The sequence below is a fragment of the Betta splendens genome, chromosome 4 (genome assembly GCF_900634795.4).
Source record: "Betta splendens chromosome 4, fBetSpl5.4, whole genome shotgun sequence".
Lineage (NCBI taxonomy): Eukaryota > Metazoa > Chordata > Actinopteri > Anabantiformes > Osphronemidae > Betta > Betta splendens.
The window spans coordinates 2762212-2788831 of NC_040884.2; the positions used below are offsets into that span (position 1 = coordinate 2762212).

At 45.7% G+C, this 26620-nt stretch overlaps 3 protein-coding genes across 4 annotated transcripts; 1 reads left to right on the plus strand and 2 right to left on the minus strand.

The window, feature by feature from the left end:
• Nucleotides 1-95: 95 nt before the first annotated feature.
• On the plus strand, nucleotides 96-5550 carry LOC114853675 (mucin-2-like). The gene is made up of 3 exons (XM_055508634.1): nucleotides 96-1413; nucleotides 1518-1603; nucleotides 1697-5550. The coding sequence occupies exons 1-3, from the start codon at nucleotides 312-314 to the stop codon at nucleotides 1763-1765; spliced, it is 1257 nt and encodes a 418-aa protein (XP_055364609.1). The 5' UTR covers nucleotides 96-311; the 3' UTR covers nucleotides 1766-5550.
• Nucleotides 5172-10056, minus strand: LOC114853674 (uncharacterized). 2 transcript variants are annotated; one of them, XM_055508631.1, is made up of 15 exons: nucleotides 9749-10056; nucleotides 9071-9232; nucleotides 8922-8996; nucleotides 8354-8472; nucleotides 8110-8284; nucleotides 7893-8018; nucleotides 7687-7724; nucleotides 7546-7612; nucleotides 7255-7463; nucleotides 6895-7075; nucleotides 6717-6785; nucleotides 6485-6630; nucleotides 6172-6413; nucleotides 5976-6085; nucleotides 5172-5855 (listed from the first exon to the last, which is right to left on the minus strand). In XM_055508631.1, exons 1-15 carry the CDS (start codon nucleotides 9878-9880, stop codon nucleotides 5676-5678), a joined length of 2031 nt encoding a protein of 676 aa, XP_055364606.1. In that variant the 5' UTR covers nucleotides 9881-10056; the 3' UTR covers nucleotides 5172-5675. The 2 variants fall into 2 exon arrangements, with proteins under 2 accessions (XP_055364606.1, XP_029003153.1); XM_029147320.3 differs by having other exon boundaries at nucleotides 6702-6785; nucleotides 9749-10054.
• A 351-nt stretch (nucleotides 10057-10407) lies between these two features.
• hps3 (HPS3 biogenesis of lysosomal organelles complex 2 subunit 1) lies at nucleotides 10408-26408 on the minus strand. The gene is made up of 37 exons (XM_055508611.1): nucleotides 26152-26408; nucleotides 25395-25556; nucleotides 25228-25299; nucleotides 24983-25073; nucleotides 24746-24819; nucleotides 24452-24664; nucleotides 24265-24322; nucleotides 24094-24164; nucleotides 23833-23950; nucleotides 23510-23746; nucleotides 23255-23429; nucleotides 22890-22971; nucleotides 22342-22404; nucleotides 21155-21385; nucleotides 21019-21028; nucleotides 18780-18910; nucleotides 18613-18684; nucleotides 18368-18458; nucleotides 18129-18202; nucleotides 17835-18047; nucleotides 17648-17705; nucleotides 17477-17547; nucleotides 17216-17333; nucleotides 16893-17129; nucleotides 16638-16812; nucleotides 16270-16351; nucleotides 15646-15803; nucleotides 14000-14108; nucleotides 13706-13896; nucleotides 13287-13464; nucleotides 12974-13207; nucleotides 12695-12892; nucleotides 12296-12478; nucleotides 12079-12183; nucleotides 11687-11893; nucleotides 11507-11594; nucleotides 10408-11223 (listed from the first exon to the last, which is right to left on the minus strand). Exons 2-37 carry the CDS (start codon nucleotides 25533-25535, stop codon nucleotides 11096-11098), a joined length of 4737 nt encoding a protein of 1578 aa, XP_055364586.1. The 5' UTR covers nucleotides 25536-25556; nucleotides 26152-26408; the 3' UTR covers nucleotides 10408-11095.
• Nucleotides 26409-26620: the final 212 nt, after the last annotated feature.

A 26620-nucleotide genomic window follows, 5' to 3' on the forward strand; every position in this document is an offset into this window, starting at 1 on the left:
CTGAAACAACTATCCTGGCTTCAACCATAAATGCGGCGCTTGTCACAACTCCATTGACAACAACAACTACCACTGCTCCACCCACCACACCTGAAACCACTACCACTGCTCCACCCACCACACCTGAAACAACTACCACTGCTGTATCCACCACACCTGAAACAACTACCACTGCTCCACCAGCCACGCCTAACACAACTACCTCAGCTTCAACTGGTGATGCACCCTTTGTCACAACTCCATTGACAACAACAACTACAACTGCTCCACCCACCACACCTGAAACAACTACCACTGCTCCACCCACCACAATGAATACAACTACCCCAGCTTCAACTGGTGATGCAGCGTTTGTCACAACTCCATTGACAACAACAAAAACCACTAGCACTGCTCCACCCACCACACCTGAAACCACTACCACTGCTCCACCCACCTCACCTGAAACAACTATCCCGGCTTCAACCAGTGATGCAGCGTTTGTCACAACTCCATTGACAACAACCACTGCTGCACCCACCACACCTGAAACCACTACCACTGCTGCATCCACCACACCTGAAAGAACTACCACTGCTCCACCCACCTCACCTGAAACAACTATCCTGGCTTCAACTGGTGATGCCCCCTTTGTCACAACTCCATTGACAACAACACCTACCACTACTCCACCCACTACACCGGATACAACTACCCCGGCTTCAACTAGTGATGCAGCGTTTGTCACAAGTCTATTGACAACTACCACTGCTCCACCCACCACACCTGAAACCACTACCACTGCCGCATCCACCACACCTGAAACAACTACCACTGCTCCACCAGCCACGCCTGACACAACTGCCCCAGCTTCAACTGGTGATGCACCCTTTGTCACAACTCCATTGACAACAACAACTACCACTGCTCCACCCACAACACTGGATACAACTAACACTATTCCACACACCACGCCTGAAACAACTACCACTGCTCCACCCACCTCACCTGATAAAAATACCACTGCTCCACCCACCTCACCTGAAACAACTACCCCGGCTTTAACCAGTGATGCACCATTTGTCACCACTCTATTGACAACAACAATAACTGCTCCACCCACCACACCAGATACAAATACCACTGCTCCACCCACCACACCTGAAACCACTACCACTGCTGCATCCACCACACCTGAAACAACTACCACTGCTCCACCAGCCATGCCTGACACAACTACGTCAGCTTCAACTGCTGATGCAGCGTTTGTCACAACTCCATTGACAACAACAACTACCACTGCTTCACCCACCACAACGGATACAACTACCCCAGCTTCGACCAGTGATGCACCATTTGTCACAACTCCAGTGTCAACAACAAACACATCTCCAGCAACCACAGCTGCAGGACCGACTAACACAACAGCTCAAGGTATGGGATTTACAAACTGTATTCAACCAAATATTTATACCTTTTTTGCTCTGGATTTGGTCAAAAGTTGTTCTGAAGCGTTTGCATTATCATTAAACCCACAGTAATACAATCACTGGCACACCTGGAGCTAAAGCTCACGTCCATTGGATTGATCAGCAATGTGACCATCATTGGCTACATAAATCAGGTATTGTTGTAATCTGTTACTGCACAAGTTCAGTGTCTGCTGAAGGATATGAGACAGATTTTATTTCCCTAATCTCTGCATCTTTTCTTTTAGTTTATCCAGTCTCACCTTCCGAGTGGAACACCCTTCACTCTGAATGTGACAAAGTTTCAAATACTGTAGCTTGACCACACATGGACCTGCAAACATACATCCCACTATTATCTGCTGCACTGTCATAATAGTGACACAACCCTTGGTGAGAATCTCGTACTTTACCAAGTTTGTGATTACTGTACCCACATCAGGGAATAACCTACAAGGACTGTTGGGTAATTCTTGCTACTTTAAAATATTTTACTATAATGTATTAGTGAGAAGAAAGCCACAACTACTACTACAACTGAAACACCAACATGTACTACCACAACTGAATCAATGACAACTACAAGTGAATCACAAACAACCACAAGTGAATCACAAACAACCACAACTGAATCACCAACTAGTACTAATACAACTGGAATGCCAACTACTACTTCTACAAATGAATCACCAACAACCACAACTTAATCACCAACTACTACTACTACTACAACTGAAACCCCAACTACTACTACAATTGAATCACCAACAACTACAACGGAACCACCACCAACCACAACTGAATCACCAACAACTACTACTACAACTGAAACACCAACAACCACCACAGAATCATTACCAATCACATTTAAACCACTATCAGCAAGTACTATTGAAACACCAATCACTACAACCACAAGTGAAACCCCACCAATTACCACAAGCACAACTGAATCACCAAACACCACTACTACAGAAACACAACTACAATCACAAAGGAAGCACCACCAATCACAACAACTGACGCACCTACGACCTCAACAACTTGAACCACAACATCTGAAGCACCAAAAAGTACGACTGAAGCACTGACAACTCCAGTCAACAAACGATCACACAATAACCACTAATTACTTTTTAAGTACAAAAAATTATAGCAGAAACAGTAACTGCAACAACAGCTGAATAAAACACAAACACCTACAATAGAAGTCCCAAGAAATACATATAGCCATCAACAACTACAATCACAAGAAATGCATCAAGAAACAGATTTAAATCAATACATCAGATCCACTGCAGAACAAAGCTTTTTAATTGTTGTAATTGTCTTTCAATACATTTTAATGATCAGGTTTTTGGGAATTTGTTGCTTTCGCCATCTGGGGTTAGCAAAGGACCACGGTGAGAAATTCACAAGGCAACCCCTGTATACTGCATGTACATGTTGCTATACAGTGTAGTGTAGTGTAAGGGGGATGGGAATGAGATGCACCTGGAGGCTGAACGGAGAAGTACAGGGTTTATTTGCACTAGTTCAGGTAATAAATTCAATCATTACTCTTGATAATAATTATTGGGTAAATGGAAAGACAAAGATTTTGTGACAGAACATGATTCACCATAACTGTGAAAACATTGAAGAGCGTGACGCACAGACAGTGAAGAAGGAATTCATGCAGGCAGCGGTTCAGCATTCTTTGTTGAGTTGTATCAGCTGCACTTAACAAATGTAAAAAGGTACAGCAACTGTTTTTTAATCACCAGGAGGACCAGGGCTGCTTTTTAGTCAGACGACATTGTGCTTTCATGTACTACTAATTTCATGCCGGGCACAGAACATGAAGACACTGAAGCGAGGCCACGGCAACTCTGCGTGGTTATGTCTTAAAGGTTGCAGTATGAAGCCAAGAAGAGGATGATGATGATGGAGATGTTGTGCCCCGCAGAGTTTAGGAAGTGTTTCTGTTCTTACTGTGGATGTAAATTTACAATTCAGATTAAAATCATGCTCTTCTAGTGGTGGAAGATAATGTGAACTATAAGAAACTGGTTTGATGGCATCCTTGAGGGCTTTCAGTTGCAGTTTGAGTTTGTGATGACATTTAAAGAAAAGGTGAACTGGTGATGAGTCACTATGTTACCAGTGACAGACTTACCTCATTCTAAATTCAGATAGTGTTACAAAGACCAAAGCAGTTTAAATACCAGGAAGAGCCACTTAGAGATATCATTGATTTTAAGTTTCTGTTTATAATTTATTGCTTCCTCTTTGACCTGCTGAGTGCTCTTTCATCTTTATGTTAAACTAACTTTTGATGGGTGTATATTTAAATGCTATTCAATTTATCCATACCAAAAGATACAACTCAAAGTATCACAGAAACTAAGTCTCAAGACAAAGTTCAAACAGCCTGAGAGTCATAAAGTAGGATAGATAACATTTTTAAACCAGTGTTATGTGATTAATTCACCATATGTAAACTGGACTTACTTGTAGACATGCCTGGTTTTTCAGGTTATATAAAGCAGCTTGAACAATATGGCAGCAGGTTAGGGGATTTTACCAATCAAACAACTACAGTCCATATTGTGAAGATGCAGATTGTTAGGTGACACACATTTGAAATTGAACTAAGGACCACAAATGTTTTAAATGTAATTGAGTATAGTTTTACTCTATGACTTATCTGAGACTTCACTTTTTGTGTTCCAAGGTCTGTGAAACAGAGGGTGGTAAATTCTCATGTTCCCCAGCAGCACACACAACCTGAAATACATAGATAAAAGCACAAGTACAAATAGATAAATAGATAAATGTAATACAGTACAAACCCAGAAACAAAAAATCAGGATAATGCTAATGCTGTAACAAAAGAGTAAATACCATCTTAAAGTATGTGTCCAATAAAATCAACCACAAAGAAAACACTGGGCAGGCTGTAAACACCAGTATCTGCTCGCTGAGAAGAAAAACAAAATACAGCGGCAAAAATTAACACAGTACAACAATATACAGGTGGATGGAGTGAGTATTAGTGAGTTAAGATGAACATTTGGTGCCGTTCAGACAAGGTGCAGCTTTCAGAAAGGCAATGCCATGTTCTTGAGTATTCAGTTCAGCTGTATTTAGTCCATAAGCTGAACTGGTCTTTCTGGATTCCAGGACTGCAGCACACACAATCACAAGAAAGGAGACGTACAGTATACTGTAAATACCAGCATTTCTAAAATATTCATAAACAGCTGGAACGCACACAAACACGCCTTCACTACTGTTTTCACTTTCTAAAGACTGGATAAAAACATGCTTGTCATTCATTAGTTCAATGCTGCAGATTCAGCAAAGTCTGGGAAAAACAATAACATCAGATTTGTTCCACGTTTGAAGACATTCAAAGATGCAGAATAATAATGACAAATGTAAATTTAAAGAGGAAGTACTGTATCTACAATGAACAAAACTCATGCCATCAGACATGCAATCATCCAAATGATCTATGATCTAATGAAGTACCATTAAATAAAACCTGGCTTTGCAAAGGGTGACTCCAAGAACAGTTCTAGCTCTAAACAAACAACTGAACCAGGAGCCTCATGTAATGTTGCTTGAAGTAAGCAGTTGGTCAAGAAAGTTCCTCTAACCAATACCTGATGACTGGTTCACTGCCTAAAGCTAGTGAACATTCTAGCAATGAAAGGATCAACATACCGTTCTGAAAAGTGCAAAGCGCTACCGTACAGTAACAGACAGAGACACAAGTACTGTACAAGTGAACGCAAACGTAATGATGGGATCTTAAAATAAACAAGACCTTTCTGCAAGTTAAATCTCCTGTTGAGTTTATGCAGATTAACATTCAAGAGTTCTTTAATTAGATGTTCTGTTATAGGAGGACACGTTCACTTTAGATCGCTCTGAAAGAAGCACATTTTTCTGTTGTAAACAGTCCTTGTATTTTTTAATCAATTCTTAAAATGAACTTTATTCAACATTCGGTTTAAATATATAGAAATAAATAAACGTTCCGGAGATATATAAAATAAAACCTTTAAAAATTAACTGTGAAATCATTAAAACTTTCAACATGTAAAAAAAAAAATTAAATTACTGTAAATTATTGTAAAATTAAAATGCTATATTTTTTAAAAACCTTGAGGCATCCAGCTTTGTTTCTACATTCAATGATTGGCTTCTATACAAACATGTCGTCCAGGAGGTTTCTACTCATGAACCAGAACCTTCCTTTCCCTGTTCCTTTGTCTGGCGATGAGCGGAGCCCAGAGCTTCACGCACAGCTCTTCTCAGCAGCGTGAGGAGATGATCAGCTCCTGCTGCTCCTCTCGGCAGGAAAAGCTCCAGAGCACCCGAGGCGTGAGGCAGACGCTCACTGGACACGCCGGCATCCTGGAGTCAGTTCATGTCGTGGTTAATGCTACAGTCAGACTTCAACATGGATGTTGCAAATACAACAAGCCCAATAGGCTTTCAGCACTTTCCTGTATCCAAGATTGCTTAAATACAAACCTGGGAGTAAAAACGCAGTGAGATTAATGTGGGGAACCCAAGAGGAGGTGGACGATCAGCTCCTGTGATGAAGGCAATGAGGTCCTCGAAGCAGAGATCCGCCTGCCCACCTGATCATGCACAAGGAGGATTTACTTGCACCACAAAAGAACCTATGAGAACCATGAGGGCATTGACTTTATTGACAGACTCCTACCACTGATCAAGGTCAGGACCGTTTCCCAGTGTGCAACTGTGACCGCCTCCGCTGCCCTCATCTGACAGTCTGACTGGCTGTAGCAGACAGTGAAGAGCTGTGTGAACTCCTCCAGGGTCACGGGCTGCTGCTGTTCACTCGTCATCACTGGCACAAACAGCTCCCAGTTAGACTCTATGGTGCCCCACAAACCACCACAGCTGTTCAGGCCGTCTTTGAACTGGGAGATCATACTGGCCACCCTGAAGAGGAGCAGACGACAGCTCAGCAGGCGTTAAGACCGAGGCCTGCAGCACCGCATGCTGCTTCCAACCTGTGGTAGATGTGGTGTTGAACCAGATGCTCGTAGACAGCAGGCATTTCATCCGACTGAGCTGCAGAAAAGTCAGGGAGCCCACAGCTCGACACCCAGTTGCACAGACTGGGAGACAGCAGCTTCACGTCAGTGCAACTGAGCAACTGTGAGGAAGAAGAGGAGCCTTATACACATGTAGTTAATACAGAACAGAGGGGTTAATGCAGCGCGTTACCTGCTGCAGTCGTACCGATACTTCACCGTCGGCAATGTCTGTGCAGGAGAAATCTTCCAAACACGGCTTGTGACCACACATCAACTGTGAACATGTAAATGAGAACGCCTCATGGAGCAAACGCATCAAAGGAGGAGGATTTAGTTTCCATCTGAACCAAAGCAACGAGCATGAAGTAGTGGAGGAACGCCACCTGGAAGAGAGCGGGGTGCAGACACCGAGGGCCAGGGCCACCGTGAGTCAGAGACCATCCAATCAGAACACCAGCCTCGTAGTAGCGCCTGTTCTCCAGAGCCGCAAGGTCACGAGTCAGAAACAGGCGACCTGGACGACCCTCGAAGACACAACTGTGGTGCAGCTCCAGCAGAGTCGACCTGTGTGAGGAGAGACTTGGATTTCTGGCAGAGAGCAGGTAAATCTACGGTCCCGTAAGACCTGGAGACTGAACTGTGGGTTCCTGCAAACTTTCTGTCTTCTACCCAGTGATTGAAGAGGTGTATGAATGATTCAGAACTTATTCATGTAGTTTGTGTCACAGACAGGTAATGAGAACCTGAAGAAGTCTCTGACGGACGCCTCGCCGCCGCCCTCGCCCCGAAAGGCAACGACGGGTGTGTTCCTGAAGCAGAAGTCCGGCCTTTTCACCGCCTTCAGAGCCCCATGGAGGAAGTTCCTCCTCCTCACCAGGATCTGCGTTTCTGCGCTTTGAGCCACGTTCTGCTGCCTGAACAGTCTCAGGACCGTCTCCAGGTCGTTGGGGAGCTGCACAGCAGACAAAAAGGCTAAACGGACCCATGAGGACGAAGCTTGGACAGTTAGTGGTTCGGTCGTTGGCTTCCTTCACCTTCTCCGTGGTGAAGTCCTCCTGACTTTTCTTTTTTTGACTCGCTCCATCTTTGCAGCTCTCCTGTCTGGCCACGGGACAACACACTTTGATTTTCAACTAACTACCGATTCATTATTTTAAGTAGATGACGTTTCTTACCCGTTAACTGCTGGTGTCTCTTTTTCCAACTTTTGTGCCTGGAAAGACGAGAAATAAATCAATAAAAAGTCCCAAAATACACATCTACAATTAGGAAGCGGCATTTTCAAAGATTTTCTCAATTTTAATTGAAAACTTTAGTTTGTAAGAAAAACAGAGTTACAGATTGAAAGAAGTAAAGAGCAGAGTCATGGTGGTTTCAGTACCGGAGGATAATCCAGGTGGCTGAGGATGTAAAGAGGCCCATGTCCACAGATCCTCAGAACCTGTTCTCCAGTCCAGCCCTGTCCCGGCACAGGTGGAACAAACAGCACCCGGGAGCCCTGCACACACTGACGAACACAAGCCTGTCAGGGGCGCAGCAGGTGGGCTTCTACACACGGCAAAGGTCTGTGTTACGCTGCGTCTCCCACACACACACACCTGCAGATACGTAAAGGTGAACTTTTGTCCCGCCTGTTTCACAAAACGTCTCTGAAAGAGCATCACCAACCGGCTCCACATCTGATCGGCCGACCAGCCACAGTCGATGGTGATGCGAGCGGCCAGGCCTCCGGCCGATAAGGCCTCTCGCTCCTTCCCTTGCGGTACCACATGTCTGTTTGTGACACAGACTCTGGTTAGAGGAGTTGGGCTGCGTGCACGTTTGCCGTAAACAAACACTTACCTGTCCAGGTGAGCCACATGGTGCCCTCTGGGTAAGCAGATCACGTCTGTGACCACCAGGCCCGTCCTCTGTGGACACAGTCTCTTCCATCGGAGACGGCTCGTTTTGTTTGGAGACGGCTGCAACGGACGGTGCGTGACGCTACATTAGTTAACTAGCAGTTTTGTTACATTTCATAGCAGATTTTCTTACGCCACAAGAAAAATCTAATTTGTTGCTTTTATTGAAATTTCCAAAGGAACGGATTAGTCTGAACCTTTATCTGAAACATGGTAATGACTTCAATGAAATTATTAGTTTACTAATTTATTTTGATTTGCTAAAAGTCTGACAAAAAAAATAAATAAATAAATAAATAAAAAATAAAAAAAAAATCAGGAGAAAATGTTCTAAGGAGAAGAATTTGCAGGGTCGGCTTCTTGTGAGCAGCTACAAATGAAATCAATCCAGCCACTGATAGAATAATCAATAGGTCATTTAAGAAAAAGCAACATGAACAACACAAAAGAACTCATTAACACAAACAGAATAAAATCCAGAAAAGAGGTAACTTTACTGTACGACACACCGGGATCATGACGGAAGGGTCGTCTGACTTCAGCTCCACTAACTCGCTTTCAGTCACTTTGAACGGAGGAAAGATCTAGAAAAGTCAGAACTGCGTTAGTTTTTTGTTTTTACGCTTGACCACAGCAGCTCCACTCTTCACTGACCAACCTCCATTTCGATCTCTATTCCCTGTGCCAGCTGCAGCGCGTGGCTGTAGTTTCCACCCGCCTGAGCATCAGGAAGCTCCGTTTGCAGCTTGCTTCTGGGTTGGATCCGGACCCCCCGCTCTGCTTCCTCTTCACAGTCCGGTACCAAAGGATGCTGCTGGTGCTTTATAAATAAAAACAGTGTTTTTGCATCTTGAAACAGCAACAGTGGAGGGAACCCTTTCATTTGAGCCAGCACTAAACTAGAGGAGTTCATGGGGTTCAAAGAAGAAATAACAGAACAGTTGTTCCTAGTTTCAGGTCTCACTTCAACATTTTGATAGAAAAGCAGAATTTATAGCATCAGATTGATCAAAACACTGCAGGTACTGCTGATGATTTAACCTCATTAGGAAACTGCTGCTTTTAACGCTCCATAGACATGAAGTCCATTATCAGGAAACACGAGACCTTTGTTCTGACCTTAAAACCAACAACAAAACATAAAGTTGCTGAAGCTCAGCACTTTGCTTTGTTAAATATTAACAACAAATATGACAATTAGCACACATTTAACCAAACATTTCACAGCTACCACTTGATAAGACTACAGTTGTTTGTGATTAGCAGAAGAACTTAACATGAACATGAGCATCTCTGAGCTCCAGGTCATGTAACTACGGTGGGGATTCACTCTCACCTGGTAAAAGCTGTGTTCCTGCACCTCCTCCTGCATTAACATCACCAAACAGGGATCCTCTCTGGAAAGCAGCATCATTTCAATGTGTTCTGTGATGGCCAGCAAGGCCACCTTCCTCTCACCTGGCTTCATCCTCTCAACACACACGTTAAAACTTTGCTCAAGCCTCCTGTGTAGTTGCGTCTCCCACAAGCAGCTGAAGCTCTAAACATCCAAACAATCAGGCTTCATCCCCCCAAGCTGGGCTCTATCACAGGCTGGAGCTCTGATTGGCCTGGTGAACTGGTTCTGTGGACAGAGGTGAGGCCCTCACTGGTTGAGAGGTTTGTGACACGGCTGATGAGGGTTTGGGCCGTTTGCTGCCACTTCCACCCAATGGCGTGTAAAGTTAGAGCAGCATATTCATCAGGGGCCCAATGAGACGCTGCTAATGCCATGAATCACTCCCCCTTCACACATTCTGAGACTTTAGAATCAATAATCCACTGATTGAATTACGCCACTATCACAAAATACTAAATAATAATTAAGCAGGAACTCAGGTTAAATACTCCACTAAGTGACTGGTTCTTGTTGAGACACTACAGTTACATGTCATTTGTGTGGTGAAAACTGGATGATTCTCACAAAAAACAATGTACATGAAGCCACAGCAAATATCCATGTAAACAAACAATATTTTAATTAATTTATTTAAAATTAAAAGTCTACTTCATCAGAATGTACAGTAGTGCATTAGGAGCTACATGGGAGATGAATATTTAATATAATAAAAGCATTTGCTGATTTCTTGCAGTTGGTTACATACATTCATATGTTTCATAGATATGTATATATCAGGTTCACCTTTTATTCTAAGGATGGGAACATCACGCATCCATCGTCTAGGAGATTTTTTTTGCTCTGCTATCTGGTTTCTCACATCTGTCTACTGAGTCAAGTTCTTCAAGTAGAATCTTCTTCCTTCTAGTTTTTTTTCCCACTCTGGGCTTATCTTCTCGTTCCACTTGTTATCATCCTCATTTCATCCTCATACTTGAATGTCGCCTTCCACCTTTCTCAGGAAGCTCCTTGAAGACCTTCCAGTTGTTGTCATTACTGATGTTTAAAGTTTCTTTGCCCAAAAGCTGGACTGGTCTGTGTGACCCTGAGGCGGTGCGTCATGGTCCATTACTATTCCAATATTTGTGCTCAAGTGCTTAAACAATCCAGCACATTATTGTCTAAGATCAGTACAGTGATCAGAGAGCCAGCTAAACCGTGCGTTGGTCAGGCTGATGATGTCCAAGGCATGAAGCTCAGCTCAGTGTGAATCAATTGATGTAAGTAAATGTTTCTTGCTGGCTCTCAGGCCACCAGGTGTTTCTGGCTACATGTCAGAAGGTAAGGCAGGAAGTATGAGGCCGTGCCGTCATCGGGAATCAGTTCCAACAGCTCTGCAGGGCTCATCTCCGCGGCAACCATGACCAGAGTCTCTGACAGGATGGAAATGAGTCAAATTCAAACCACAGATCATATAATTAGCAACAACAGCGGTTTTGACTAAATAAAAAAAAGCGGCAAAGGACTGCCCACTAGAACAAAAGTTCCAACCTTTACTGTACTTTCAGGGAGTAGTTTGTATCTACTTAAGCAATTTGTTAAAAATCTAAAAAAAATATAGAATCAAGGTTAAAGGCCTGTCATATATTAACACCCTCTCCACTATGAGAGAAACCGAAAGTATACAATTAGAGGACAGACAGTTGAGGTGAGTACCCTTTAGAGCAGCCAATAGGATGCTGTTATGAGGTGCAGCTCTGGTGCGACTACAAAGCTCTGGGAGCAGCTTCTGCCACCACAACGCCTGTGGAAGTGGGACAAGACAACCACAGTACAAGCGTGAGAGCTCAAGAGGGAACAGTTGCTAAAATTAAAAAGTGACTCCTTTGTACCGACCATGTTTTTGTCTTGTAACTGGTAATTGGCGTAGGGTACGATGGCCTGAGGACACCGGTCCAGCACCTTCTCAATGCTGATGTCGTACTGCCCTCTTCTGGTGAAGCAGAGGAGGTGCAGGCTGAAGCCCCATAAGGTGTCCTCCGTCACGCGTTCCAGCAGGGGAGCGACAGAGCTCACGGAGAGGGACGGACCACATAGGAGAGACTAGAGACAGAGAAACGAGCTCGGGTCTGAATTACCTCACCAGTAATTACTCCAGGGCTAATTATTTAAAAGGAATTATTATTGTCAAAATATGTCAGTGCAGATTCTCAGTCATCCAGGTGAAATAGTCTGAATAATAAATTTATTATAAATATAATAATATTTTATATTTTGAGAGCATTTACCTGCAGTTTGTGTAGCGCCTCCAGGTGCTGAGGGCTGGTTGTGTGAGGTGGACTGAGGACGGAGAGCCACAGGTACAAAGGTCCATAATGGGGGCACGAGTTGACCTCAAACACACACACACACACACACACACACACGCACACACAGAACTTGAAATTATGGGATTTCATATAATCACTTAAAACGGGAGAAAAGGATCATCATCAGCTCCAGTACCAGATCCTCCGCGCTCTTCAGTGACCTGCGTTTCGAGGCTCCCTCCGAGTTTGTATTCGTCAGCCGCTCGATATAAACCGATGCCACTCGGAACAGGAGTTCCTGGATGACAGCTTCCTGCGACGACGCCATGAGAGTCGCCTCCCAGAAGTCCACCTGCAGGCAGTTCTCACAGCCCAGCTCCTGCGCACACAGGCTCCGTCACACACACGCAGCAACAGCTGGCCTTTGCTAACGACACACACACACACACACACACACACACACACACACACACACACACACACACACACACACACACACACACACACACACACACACACACACACACACACACACACACACACACACACACACACACACACACACACACACACACACACACACACACACACACACCTGGAATATGTGATCGGCCTGTTCCAGCTGAACTTTGCTGTTCTCGTGCAGAGCCACCATGGACGCCACCAGAAGTCCCGGCTGCGTCTTCACCAGCTGTTGAGTCAGGGCTGTGGGACGAATGTGCGCGTGACGTCCTCCGCCTCCTCCGTGAAGGAGCAGCCTCGGCTCCTCGATGAACCCGTAAATCAGCAGCATCTGACTCCCAACAAGAACACGTTAGCGTCGCAATCAGTGTTTCTCTGCCTGAACACACACTGACACCCTGTCACCTCTAACCTCAGCGTGTCTCTCCATCAGCTGTGTGTACTGCTGCATGTTGCCCATACGAAGCATCATGGTTGCCATGGTGATTGTCAGAGGAACCGACACGCCGGTCGAGTCCTCCAGATGTTGTAGAATTTGCAGAGTTCGTGCAGGACTGACGTTAATCATGGACGGACTGGCGCAGACGTGGACAAGCTCAGAAGGCTCTGATTGGCTGAAAATGTCAATGACCTCATCTGCGGATTCCTGCACCGAGGGAAATGGGTAAATTTAGTTATTATTATAAATCTATTTAACATTGAGCTTGATTCTATGTATCATATACCTGAGTGAGATTCTGTTCCATTTCTTCTAACAGGTGATGTTTCAGATAGAACAGGAAGCCAGGGCCATAAAAGTGAGGGTTGCTGGGAAGTGGGCGGTTCCTAGATAAGATCTCTGGAACTGACAAGCCAGACATCCTGTAGTACGGCAGAGCCAGGTGGCAGTCCCTCTGGCTGCCCCTAACGGAACCAAACAGACAAATCAAACCTGGACACCTTCATGGATAAAGAGAAAATGGCAAATAAAAATTCCAATTTTGAAAATGGTGCAAATTAAATAGCTTTGAGATTTAGACGGATAAAGAGACAAAACGTGACTATCGTTGTCCATCGGTGATTTAAAACTTTACCTACAGTATGAAGCACATTTTATCCTGGTAGATAAAAAAATATTATAAACTATCAATAATATTGAAACTACCTGCTGAAGCAGTCTCCTAGCTGAGCACAGTTGTGCCTGAACGCATCCTCCAGCACCTCCCTGTCTGCTTGTGGACACTCAGTGCTCTGCTGCAGCAGCGAGGCTCGGAGGAGGAGGTGAGCTTCGCTGAGGAGGTGGCGAAGGCTTTGGGCCTGTGGATTGGTCTCTGCGTAGCGCTGACTGTATTCGACCTGAGGCACAGTCACGTACAGTACCGACACCAGGAACTGAATGTGTTCCGCCACAACACAAACAAAAAAGCTCGTAACCAGTAAATAAAAGAGCGTGTGTTACCATCTCCTGGTAGAGCGCGAGGGGCGAGACGGTCTCGACCACGTACAGGTTCCATCCATGTCCGGCTGCACTGCTTTCTTTGGGGGAGGACCCCGTGAACCTCCTGCTCCTGAAGCCACAATCACACAAAGTAGAGACAAGAAACGCTGATGCATTCAACCAGGCAAACAAGCTGAATTCAACGTGAAATGTTTAACAGAGAAGGCATTTAGACACGATCAGTGTTTTAGTGACATCTAGTGGTGGTTTTGCAGATTGCAACCATGTCAATCCTCATCACCTCCACCTCTTTAAATTCTTTGTCTTCTGTGTCAAAAAAAGTGGGACACAGGTTTTGTGAGTGATTTTCTTAGTCCAGCTGAAACTGGAAATAAAATCCAGCACCTTCAACAATCTTTATCTTCTGCTTTCATGATACTTATAAGGGCTCAGTGAGGGGATCACAGACAGCGATGCCCAAACCAATGCAATGCGAATAAATAAAAACACAAATAAATAAATAGGTGCGTGTGAGAGAGAATTAAACAACATTCAAAGACTGAAGCAGGATTATTGAGTTAGACGAGTACTAACCCAAACGACTCTAGTTCAAACTGGATTAGTCTGTGAGGACACGTCGCACACACTAGGGGCAGTTATGCAGGTTATGGTTGGTTGAGGAACTAAAGCAGAACGTGTTGCTACTTTCAGGCCACGCTGCAAAAATCACCTCCTGGCCCTAATAAAAGAACAGCTGCTCTTAAACACTAGAGGCCACTAGATCATAAATGTCCAAACAGAGACAGTGATGACAGAGATGAAGCTGGACTCACATGTAATGGTAATATTAGACTTGTGTTACTAGCGTTGGCCTGTGACTAACTGCAAATTCAGGTCTTAGCTTTGAAAAGACTTAAACTTCTTCTGCTGAATCTTTAAATCTAAACTGATTTCATTCTTAATGTTATATTATTTATTCACAATACATTAGCAATAAGAGAGTTTGAAATGGGACCTCAACAGTAGAGATAACAAACGTCCAACTGGCTCAGCTGATTAGATTTTAGAGGTCAAAGGTAAAGGTTCAAGGTCCCAGTGACCTTGTGTCCGGTCGGTCTATCTTCCCCATTCGTGAACATGTTATCACTAAAATGTCACAGAGGAATTTCTACACATTTGGCACAAGTATTCAGTCATCCAGTGAGAGATGACGTAGTGTGACTGCGATGGTCAAAGCTCACTGTGACCTTATGTTTGTTTCACTCTCATCAATCTTTGTTGTAGCCAAACTTTCAAAAGGTCACTGCATAATCTAGTTAGCGTCGTTTAGGGTGAGCGTGATGCAGCTCGGCCTGGAAGCGACAGCACAGACTCCGGGGCGGGGGTTCTTACAGCAAGGGCCGGGACAGCAGGCTCTCCAGAGCCGGCATGGTTGCGGGATCGATTCCCACCGCGAGGAAAACACCGGTCAGCATAGTGTGCTCTTTCAAGTTGCTAAAATAACAACACACACACACACACACACGCACACGGCTTCATGAGTGCCAGCGCTGACAAATCCTTCGGTGGAGTTTTCTGGCAGCCACAAGAGGGCAGCTGGCTGCAGCACTGCGGGCGTGTGGATTGGCGTGTGACGCGATGCGTGTCTGGATTTGTGCGATGCTTACAGGCCCCTGCGCTGCGTGGTGCGTTCAGGCTCCTCCGGCGTCTCTGTGTCGGCTGCAGAGAGGAGGACAACGTGACGGCCGTGGACGCACACTGACCGCAGGCCGATGAACAGCTGCATTCTGAGGGCGCACACCTCGAGGCTGCACGGCGGACAGGCCTGCACACACGCACGCACACACACAAGCACGCACACACACACACACACACACGCACACACAGACGCACACACACAAGCACGCACACACAAGCACGCCCATGTACACAAGCACGCCCATGCACACACACGCACGCACACACACAAGCACGCACACGCACACACACACACACACACACGCACACACACAAGCACGCACACACACAAGCACGCACACACACACGCACGCCCATGCACACACACGCACATACACACGCACACACACGCACGCACACACACAAGCACGCAAACACACAAGCACACACAAGCACACACACACACACACACACACACACACACACACACACACACACACACACACACACACACACACACACACACACACACACACACACACACACACACACACACGTAAATGCTATAAACTCTCCAGTGGAAGTGAGTGGTCATCAGTGGGCAGTGGTGGTACCTTCATGGTTGTGTCGATGTACGGGTCTTCAAGCCTCGCTGCTACGGCTGCACAGCGAACTGTGAAACACTGCAACGCACTCCTGACGGCCACAGAAACCAACAGTGTTATGTCAGCATGATGATGAATTTCCTTCTTTAAAATGAATTTCTGAAGACTCAGGCTCTATCATTTTTTGTTTGATAAGGGTATTTCTTCAACTGCCTTCTTTACCTGGAAACTCTCACTAACTTGAGGAACATCCTCAAGTCTCAAGACTGATGGGCACAAACCAGCTGTGCTTCTTTCTCTCACACTGTCGCCTCCTTTATCTACAAGGCTTCCGTGTGTCAACGATTTACAGATTGTTCAACTAACTGTAAACCTACTTGGTTATAACGTGCAACAGGTGATCCGTCAGCACCGCCTCCAGGACCTTCTCTGGATACTGATAGGTTGAGAGCAGCTCCACTCCGCCCTTCAGGCTGTACAGGTATCCAGCAGAGGGGAGGGAGAAGAAACAAAACACACAGGCCGGTTCCTCCAGAGACACTGACTGGTTTCCTGGAACAGACAGTTTACGACAGTGTCCAGTCATAAACCAGTGTGCAGTTTTCCAGAATACCGCTGAGGGTTCTACTCACTGGTGAACAGCGGGTAGAGCTGCAGCGAGTGCAGCTGAGTCTCTTGCACACTGCAGCCCTGAAAGAACTCTGGACTAAAGCGCCTGAAGAGAACGTAGGACAGCACGCTCTGCCTTCTGTCCTCCAGTCCAGTCTTTTCAATGCAGACAGGGATGTCACAGTCTTTTGCTCGATCACCGAGCAACTCCTGATGTTTTGGGATGAGTAGGAAGTCGGTCTGGTCTTCAAGGTGATCAGCTTGTAAACCACAAATGTTAATATATCAAATAATTCTCCTTAGCACAATGCATTTACAGTAGAAGTCCTTGTTTTTATGTTGTTACCAAAAGTATCTGAGTCTGTTAATTCCTCCAGCGCCACAGGTTCAGTGGCTGCATCCAGCTTTAGTACGAGCACCTCCAGCTCTGCCTGCACGGCTACATATCCTCCACACAGCGCCACCTGAGAGGAGGAAGAGGAGGAAGACCAACTAATAACAACCTGCTAAACAGCAGTGCATTTCAGCAAACAACAACAACATAACGTGAATTTATGATTCCACACTAAGACATTTGATTCTGTAAAAAGGTGCCGACAGTCAGAACCTGTTTAGGTGTCATCTTTGGAAGATGCAGAATGATGGAGCGCTCAAAGTCCAAAGCGGACGGGGTCTGACCTGACAGGACACAATGGGAAGTCAAAGACAAAGTCTAATCTACTGTCATTGTTTTGTTGCGAGACTGTAACTGGATCACATTGAATCCTGCTTTACTTACTGGAGCTTTGCTGGGTGTTCGGCCAAGAGCCCTGAAGGTTTTGCTGACTCTGGTTCTGCTGTAAAAAAGAAAAATATGTGTCAGTGCAACAAGAGTCTACTTATATTAATTACAACAATTAACAAGCAAGGAGAAAAAAAGAGAAATAGATGCAATAACGTGACGCATGCTGCAGGCGAGTTCTCACCAGGTTCTGCTGGTTCTGCCGCTTCAGTGTAAACAGAACCAGCGTGTTCTCACAGCCGACCAGAAGGTCTCCTGTGACTGAGCAACAGGCCACAGCAAGAGGGCGCTCGGACAGAGGGATCTCGATGATCTCCATCTGCACCCCGCCCCGCACAGACGCCCCCCGCAGCAGGTGCCCCAGCAAGCGCACCCCGACGCGGGCCTTCTCCTCCGCCTGCAGCAACAGCAGAAGCGCTGCATTTAAACCTGTACAGTAATAGACCGACACTGCTAATGTGTTGGAGACGCGCTGCACCTGAAAGCGCCAGTTGGTGTAGGCTCGCAGGTAGGTAGCGCTGTTCTTTTCCTCAATGGTGACCAGGTAATCTCCTGGATGTGGAGGTGAACAGTACAGAGGGGGAAGAAAGCGTTTCACTTCTTTATACTTGGTTTTCCTGCTCTCTACTGCCTTGCTTACATATAAACATGAATCCGATAGGTGGATATAAATACTAGTGCAGCTGCTGTTGTGGAGGCGAAGGTGGGTTTTTTCACCTATCCTGCTGTGCTGGATGCTCCTCACCGTGCCCATGGTGGCGAAACGACAGAGGAGAGGGCAGCCCTGCTCCAGACTGTAGGCTTCCACCTTAAATCAGCCCGAGAACACTTTGATCCGCATACGGTCACAAACAGCATCACAGCCATACAAACATTTAAAATATTTATTATTGCCACTGACAGCTCCAAAGTAACTAGATGAATATTGAAAATGGAGAGGAAGTCACTGAATTAAAAGTAACCTTGCATCCTCCAGTAGCCACAACAAACAGCGCTCCACCTCCACAGCAGACCAAGCCAGGCTCCTGCTCCACCTAAGCCACAGTCACAGAGCAAATACCTTTAAAAACATCATTAATAGTCATCGACATTTTGAAAAATGCATGCTGTGAAGCCAAGCTTCCTTTACTTGTACTATCTGTTGTGAGGCGAAGGGATGACAGTTGTAGACGTGCACCATGCTGAGTCCTGTTAGTTCCGCTGCCTGTGTGCTTGAGGGATTGATACAACTCTGGACTCCACCCCTTTTTCTGTGATTCTCTGGAAGATTCATTCATCAAGATGTGGGCGACCCCTGGAAAAATACACTCATACTAATGAGAGCACAAACAGTTAGAGCTCCTTCAAGTCCTAAACAGCACCCACTCCAGCTTTCACATCCTGTGTGAAAGTAATTCACATTTTTACAGTTGCTGTTTTTGCTATTCGCTGCTTTGGGAACGCTTGTAAAGTTTAAAATGAAGAGTGTTGAGTAGACAAATAAAAATAACAATTTACAAACAACGGCTGTAAACTTGCTTTAGTCCAATAACTTTTTCTGCATCGGTCCTTGTTTTCTGAATGCACTGACGTCAAGTCTGTGACATCATCATCTGACATCTCTGTCAAATCATTTTGTCACAGCTGTCGAAGCATCAAGTTAAGGTGGTTTGAATGAGAGCCACTAACAGTAAAACGAGCTTCCTGTGTCCGTCCGTGCAGCTGAACGGGCTGTGGCAGAGCTGTGTGACTTTCTCTAATCGATATCACATGCCTCAGTCTTGTGAGCAGCTTCGGTGGGTGCAGCTCGCTTCACATTGACACAGTCCATCAACAGCTGGTTCCCATTACACCACAAGATAGATTTTCATGACATCGCATAAAATAAAAGTGAAATGTTTGTAAATTACCTGCTTTAACGGCAGCTTTCTCTTCCTACTTACGCTGCTGCAGTATTGATTTCACGCTGTAATCCAGGAAGTCGACCACAACATCAGAAAGCCCGCCCCTTCTTGAGTCCCATTGGATGTTAATTCTGCTTGTATGACGTTACGAATTTTCATTGGTTATCAATTTCATGAACTAGACTTTTGTTTTTTGTTTTTTTTATTTTGAGGCGGATATTTGCTAAACGCTGCAGCTACAATAGTTAATATTAGATTAGAGTATGTTTAACTTATAATAAAATACTAATAATCATGAATATCATGGCATTTCAGTTCGGGCATATTTACTGATTGACTGTTGTATTGGGGAAATAATAAACAGAGGAAGTGAAATGTCACACTTGCGGCACTAGATGGCCTTTGGCGCATAAAACATTTATCAAAATGGTTTAACCCAACAACATTGATGTGAATGACATCGTTATCGTTCAGACATCTTCACCTGTTTGCATTAAAATACACACAGTCTTTATTTGCGGCTGTTTTTGTAAGGTTTCTATAAATTTTATTTAGAAAACTAAAACGGGTGTTTCATTTTAAAAGAACAATGACTTAAAATGTAATTGTACTTGTAATGTACAGCAAATTGCAAAAATAAGTAACTAAACAAGTATATACACCCTTAAATTCTTCAGATAAAGCACAACGTGCTGGCGTATTTCAACCCTCCCTCATTGTTGATACTGGGACGTGATGAGAATGAAGTCTGGCTTCGGTCCCTGAACGCAGCATCTCTCCTCTCTCCCTGTGCTGACAGGTACTTTGGGGGTTGTGGCTTTCTGCAGACTTCAGCTGAGGTGCCGACAGCAACTCGAGCTGATGTTATTCGCCGACTGAAACTTTGCAGCTACCAGTGCAGCGAGCGCTCCATCCGCAGCGGCAGCGGCAGCAGCGGCGGCGGCGGCAGCAGCGGCAGCAGCGGCGGCGCTTCACCCCCGGATCCGCCGCTGCGCGTTACTCAGCACTCTGTCCCAGCGGCTCCCTGCGTCGTCCTGCAACGCTCTGGCACAGGTTCAGTGGCTGCATCCAGTTAGTACGAGCACCTCCAGTCTGCCTGCACGGCTACATATCCTCCACAGCGCCACCTGAGAGGAGGAAGAGGAGGAAGACCAACTAATAACAACCTGCTAAACAGCAGTGCATTTCAGCAAACAACAACAACATAACGTGAATTTATGATTCCACACTAAGACATTTGATTCTGTAAAAAGGTGCCGACAGTCAGAACCTGTTTAGGTGTCATCTTTGGAAGATGCAGAATGATGGAGCGCTCAAAGTCCAAAGCGGACGGGGTCTGACCTGACAGGACACAATGGGAAGTCAAAGACAAAGTAATCTACTGTCATTGTTGTTGCGAGACTGTAACTGGATCACATTGAATCCTGCTTTACTTCTGGAGCTGCTGGGTGTTCGCGAGCCAAGAGCCCTGAAGGTTTTGCTGACTCTGGTTCTGCTGTAAAAAGAAAAATATGTGTCAGTGCAACAAGAGTCTACTTATATTAATTACAACAATTAACAAGCAAGGAGGAAAAAGAGAAATAGATGCAATAAAGTGGCGCATGCTGAGGCGAGTTCTCACCAGGTTCTGCTGGTTCTGCCGCTTCAGTGTAAACAGAACCAGCGTGTTCTCACAGCCGACCAGAAGGTCTCCTGTGACTGAGCAACAGGCCACAGCAAAGAGGCGCTCGGACAGAGGGATCTCGATGATCTCCATCTGCACCCCGCCCCGCACAGACGCCCCCCGCAGCAGGTGCCCCAGCAAGCGCACCCGACGCGGGCCTTCTCCTCCGCTGCCAGCAACAGCAGAGCGCTGCATTTAAAGCTGGACTCACATGTAATGGTAATATTAGACTTGTGTTACTAGCGTTGGCCTGTGACTAACTGCAAATTCATGTCTTAGCTTTGAAAAGACTTAAACTTCTTCTGCTGAATCTTTAAATCTAAACTGATTTCATATCTAAATGTTATATTATTTATTCACAATACATTAGCAATAAGAGAGTTTGAAATGGGACCTCAACAGTAGAGATAACAAACGTCCAACTGGCTCAGCTGATTAGATTTTAGAGGTCAAAGGTAAAGGTTCAAGGTCCCAGTGACCTTGTGTCCGGTCGGTCTATCTTCCCCATTCGTGAACATGTTATCACTAAAATGTCACAGAGGAATTTCTACACATTTGGCACAAGTATTCAGTCATCCAGTGAGAGATGACGTAGTGTGACTGCGATGGTCAAAGCTCACTGTGACCTTATGTTTGTTTCACTCTCATCAATCTTTGTTGTAAGCCAAACTTTCAAAAGGTCACTGCATAATCTAGTTAGCGTCGTTTAGGGTGAGCGTGATGCAGCTCGGCCTGGAAGCGACAGCACAGACTCCGGGGCGGGGTTCTTACAGCAAGGGCCGGGACAGCAGGCTCTCCAGAGCCGGCATGGTTGCGGGATCGATTCCCACCGCGAGGGGAAAACACCGGTCAGCATAGTGTGCTTCTTTCAAGTTGCTAAAATAACAACACACACACACACACACACGCACACGGCTTCATGAGTGCCAGCGCTGACAAATCCTTCGGTGGAGTTTTCTGGCAGCCACAAGAGGGCAGCTGGCTGCAGCACTGCGGGCGTGTGGATTGGCGTGTGACGCGATGCGTGTCTGGATTGTGCGATGCTTACAGGCCCCTGCGCTGCGTGGTGCGTTCATGGCTCCTCCGGCCGTCTCTGTGTCGGCTGCAGAGAGGAGGACACGTGACGGCCGTGGACGCACACTGACCGCAGGCGATATGAACAGCTGCATTCTGAGGGCGCACACCTCGAGGCTGCACGGCGGACAGGCCTGCACACACGCACGCACACACACAAGCACGCACACACACACACACACACACGCACACACAAGACGCACACACACAAGCACGCACACACAAGCACGCCCATGTACACAAGCACGCCATGCACACACACGCACGCAACACCACACAAGCACGCACACGCACACACACACACCACACACGCAACACACCACACAACGCACCACACAAGCACGCACACACACAAGCACGCACACACACACGCACGCCCATGCACACACACGCACATACACACGCACACACACGCACGCACACACACACACAAGCACGCAAACACACAAGCACACACAAGCACACACACACACACACACAAGCACACACACACACACACACACACACACACACACACACACACACACACACACACACACACACACACACACACACACACACGTAAATGCTATAAACTCTCCAGTGGAAGTGAGTGGTCATCAGTGGGCAGTGGTGGTACCTTCATGGTTGTGTCGATGTACGGGTCTTCAAGCCTCGCTGCTACGGCTGCACAGCGAACTGTGAAACACTGCAACGCACTCCTGACGGCCACAGAAACCAACAGTGTTATGTCAGCATGATGATGAATTTCCTTCTTTAAAATGAATTTCTGAAGACTCAGGCCTCTATCATTTTTTGTTTGATAAGGGTATTTCTTCAACTGCCTTCTTTACCTGGAAACTCTCACTAACTTGAGGAACATCCTCAAGTCTCAAGACTGATGGGCACAAACCAGCTGTGCTTCTTTCTCACTGTCGCCTCCTTTATCTACAAGGCTTCCGTGTGTCAACGATTTACAGATTGTTCAACTAACTGTAAACCTACTTGGTTATAACGTGCAACAGGTGATCCGTCAGCACCGCCTCCAGGACCTTCTCTGGATACTGATAGGTTGAGAGCAGCTCCACTCCGCCCTTCAGGCTGTACAGGTATCCAGCAGAGGGGAGGGAGAAGAAACAAAACACACAGGCCGGTTCCTCCAGAGACACTGACTGGTTTCCTGGAACAGACAGTTTACGACAGTGTCCAGTCATAAACCAGTGTGCAGTTTTCCAGAATACCGCTGAGGGTTCTACTCACTGGTGAACAGCGGGTAGAGCTGCAGCGAGTGCAGCTGAGTCTCTTGCACACTGCAGCCCTGAAAGAACTCTGGACTAAAGCGCCTGAAGAGAACGTAGGACAGCACGCTCTGCCTTCTGTCCTCCAGTCCAGTCTTTTCAATGCAGACAGGGATGTCACAGTCTTTTGCTCGATCACCGAGCAACTCCTGATGTTTTGGGATGAGTAGGAAGTCGGTCTGGTCTTCAAGGTGATCAGCTTGTAAACCACAAATGTTAATATATCAAATAATTCTCCTTAGCACAATGCATTTACAGTAGAAGTCCTTGTTTTTATGTTGTTACCAAAAGTATCTGAGTCTGTTAATTCCTCCAGCGCCACAGGTTCAGTGGCTGCATCCAGCTTTAGTACGAGCACCTCCAGCTCTGCCTGCACGGCTACATATCCTCCACACAGCGCCACCTGAGAGGAGGAAGAGGAGGAAGACCAACTAATAACAACCTGCTAAACAGCAGTGCATTTCAGCAAACAACAACAACATAACGTGAATTTATGATTCCACACTAAGACATTTGATTCTGTAAAAAGGTGCCGACAGTCAGAACCTGTTTAGGTGTCATCTTTGGAAGATGCAGAATGATGGAGCGCTCAAAGTCCAAAGCGGACGGGGTCTGACCTGACAGGACACAATGGGAAGTCAAAGACAAAGTCTAATCTACTGTCATTGTTTTGTTGCGAGACTGTAACTGGATCACATTGAATCCTGCTTTACTTACTGGAGCTTTGCTGGGTGTTCGGCCAAGAGCCCTGAAGGTTTTGCTGACTCTGGTTCTGCTGTAAAAAAGAAAAATATGTGTCAGTGCAACAAGAGTCTACTTATATTAATTACAACAATTAACAAGCAAGGAGAAAAAAAGAGAAATAGATGCAATAACGTGACGCATGCTGCAGGCGAGTTCTCACCAGGTTCTGCTGGTTCTGCCGCTTCAGTGTAAACAGAACCAGCGTGTTCTCACAGCCGACCAGAAGGTCTCCTGTGACTGAGCAACAGGCCACAGCAAGAGGGCGCTCGGACAGAGGGATCTCGATGATCTCCATCTGCACCCCGCCCCGCACAGACGCCCCCCGCAGCAGGTGCCCCAGCAAGCGCACCCCGACGCGGGCCTTCTCCTCCGCCTGCAGCAACAGCAGAAGCGCTGCATTTAAACCTGTACAGTAATAGACCGACACTGCTAATGTGTTGGAGACGCGCTGCACCTGAAAGCGCCAGTTGGTGTAGGCTCGCAGGTAGGTAGCGCTGTTCTTTTCCTCAATGGTGACCAGGTAATCTCCTGGATGTGGAGGTGAACAGTACAGAGGGGGAAGAAAGCGTTCACTTCTTTATACTTGGTTTTCCTGCTCTCTACTGCCTTGCTTACATATAAACATGAATCCGATAGGTGGATATAAATACTAGTGCAGCTGCTGTTGTGGAGCGAAGGTGGGTTTTTTCACCTATCCTGCTGTGCTGGATGCTCCTCACCGTGCCCATGGTGGCGAAACGACAGAGGAGAGGGCAGCCCTGCTCCAGACTGTAGGCTTCCACCTTAAATCAGCCCGAGAACACTTTGATCCGCATACGGTCACAAACAGCATCACAGCCATACAAACATTTAAAATATTTATTATTGCCACTGACAGCTCCAAAGTAACTAGATGAATATTGAAAATGGAGAGGAAGTCACTGAATTAAAAGTAACCTTGCATCCTCCAGTAGCCACAACAAACAGCGCTCCACCTCCACAGCAGACCAAGCCAGGCTCCTGCTCCACCTAAGCCACAGTCACAGAGCAAATACCTTTAAAAACATCATTAATAGTCATCGACATTTTGAAAAATGCATGCTGTGAAGCCAAGCTTCCTTTACTTGTACTATCTGTTGTGAGGCGAAGGGATGACAGTTGTAGACGTGCACCATGCTGAGCCTGTTAGTTCCGCTGCCTGTGTGCTTGAGGGATGATACAACTCTGGACTCCACCCCTTTTTCTGTGATTCTTGGAAGATTCATTCATCAAGATGTGGGCGACCCCTGGAAAAATACACTCATACTAATGAGAGCACAAACAGTTAGAGCTCCTTCAAAGTCCTAACAGCACCACTCCAGCTTTCACATCCTGTGTGAAAAGTAATTCACATTTTTACAGTTGCTGTTTTTGCTATTCGCTGCTTTGGGAACGCTTGTAAAGTTTAAAATGAAGAGTGTTGAGTAGACAAATAAAAATAACAATTTACAAACAACGGCTGTAAACTTGCTTTAGTGCAATAACTTTTTCTGCATCGGTCCTTGTTTTCTGAATGCACTGACGTCAAGTCTGTGACATCATCATCTGACATCTCTGTCAAATCATTTTGTCACAGCTGTCGAAGCATCAAGTTAAGGTGGTTTGAATGAGAGCCACTAACAGTAAGACGAGCTTCCTCTGTCCGTCCGTGCAGCTGAACGGGCTGTGGCAGAGCTGTGTGACTTTCTCTAATCGATATCACATGCCTCAGTCTTGTGAGCAGCTTCGGTGGGTGCAGCTCGCTTCACATTGACACAGTCCATCAACAGCTGGTTCCCATTACACCACAAGATAGATTTTCATGACATCGCATAAAATAAAAGTGAAATGTTTGTAAATTACCTGCTTTAACGGCAGCTTTCTCTTCCTACTTACGCTGCTGCAGTATTGATTTCACGCTGTAATCCAGGAAGTCGACCACAACATCAGAAAGCCCGCCCCTTCTTGAATCCCATTGGATGTTAATTCTGCTTGTATGACGTTACGAATTTTCATTGGTTATCAATTTCATGAACTAGACTTTTGTTTTTTGTTTTTTTTATTTTGAGGCGGATATTTGCTAAACGCTGCAGCTACAATAGTTAATATGCATTAGAGTATGTTTAACTTATAATAAAATACTAATAATCATGAATATCATGGCATTTCAGTTCGGGCATATTTACTGATTGACTGTTGTATTGGGAAATAATAAACAGAGGAAGTGAAATGTCACACTTGCGGCACTAGATGGCCTTTGGCGCATAAAACATTTATCAAAATGGTTTAACCCAACAACATTGATGTGAATGACATCGTTATCGTTCAGACA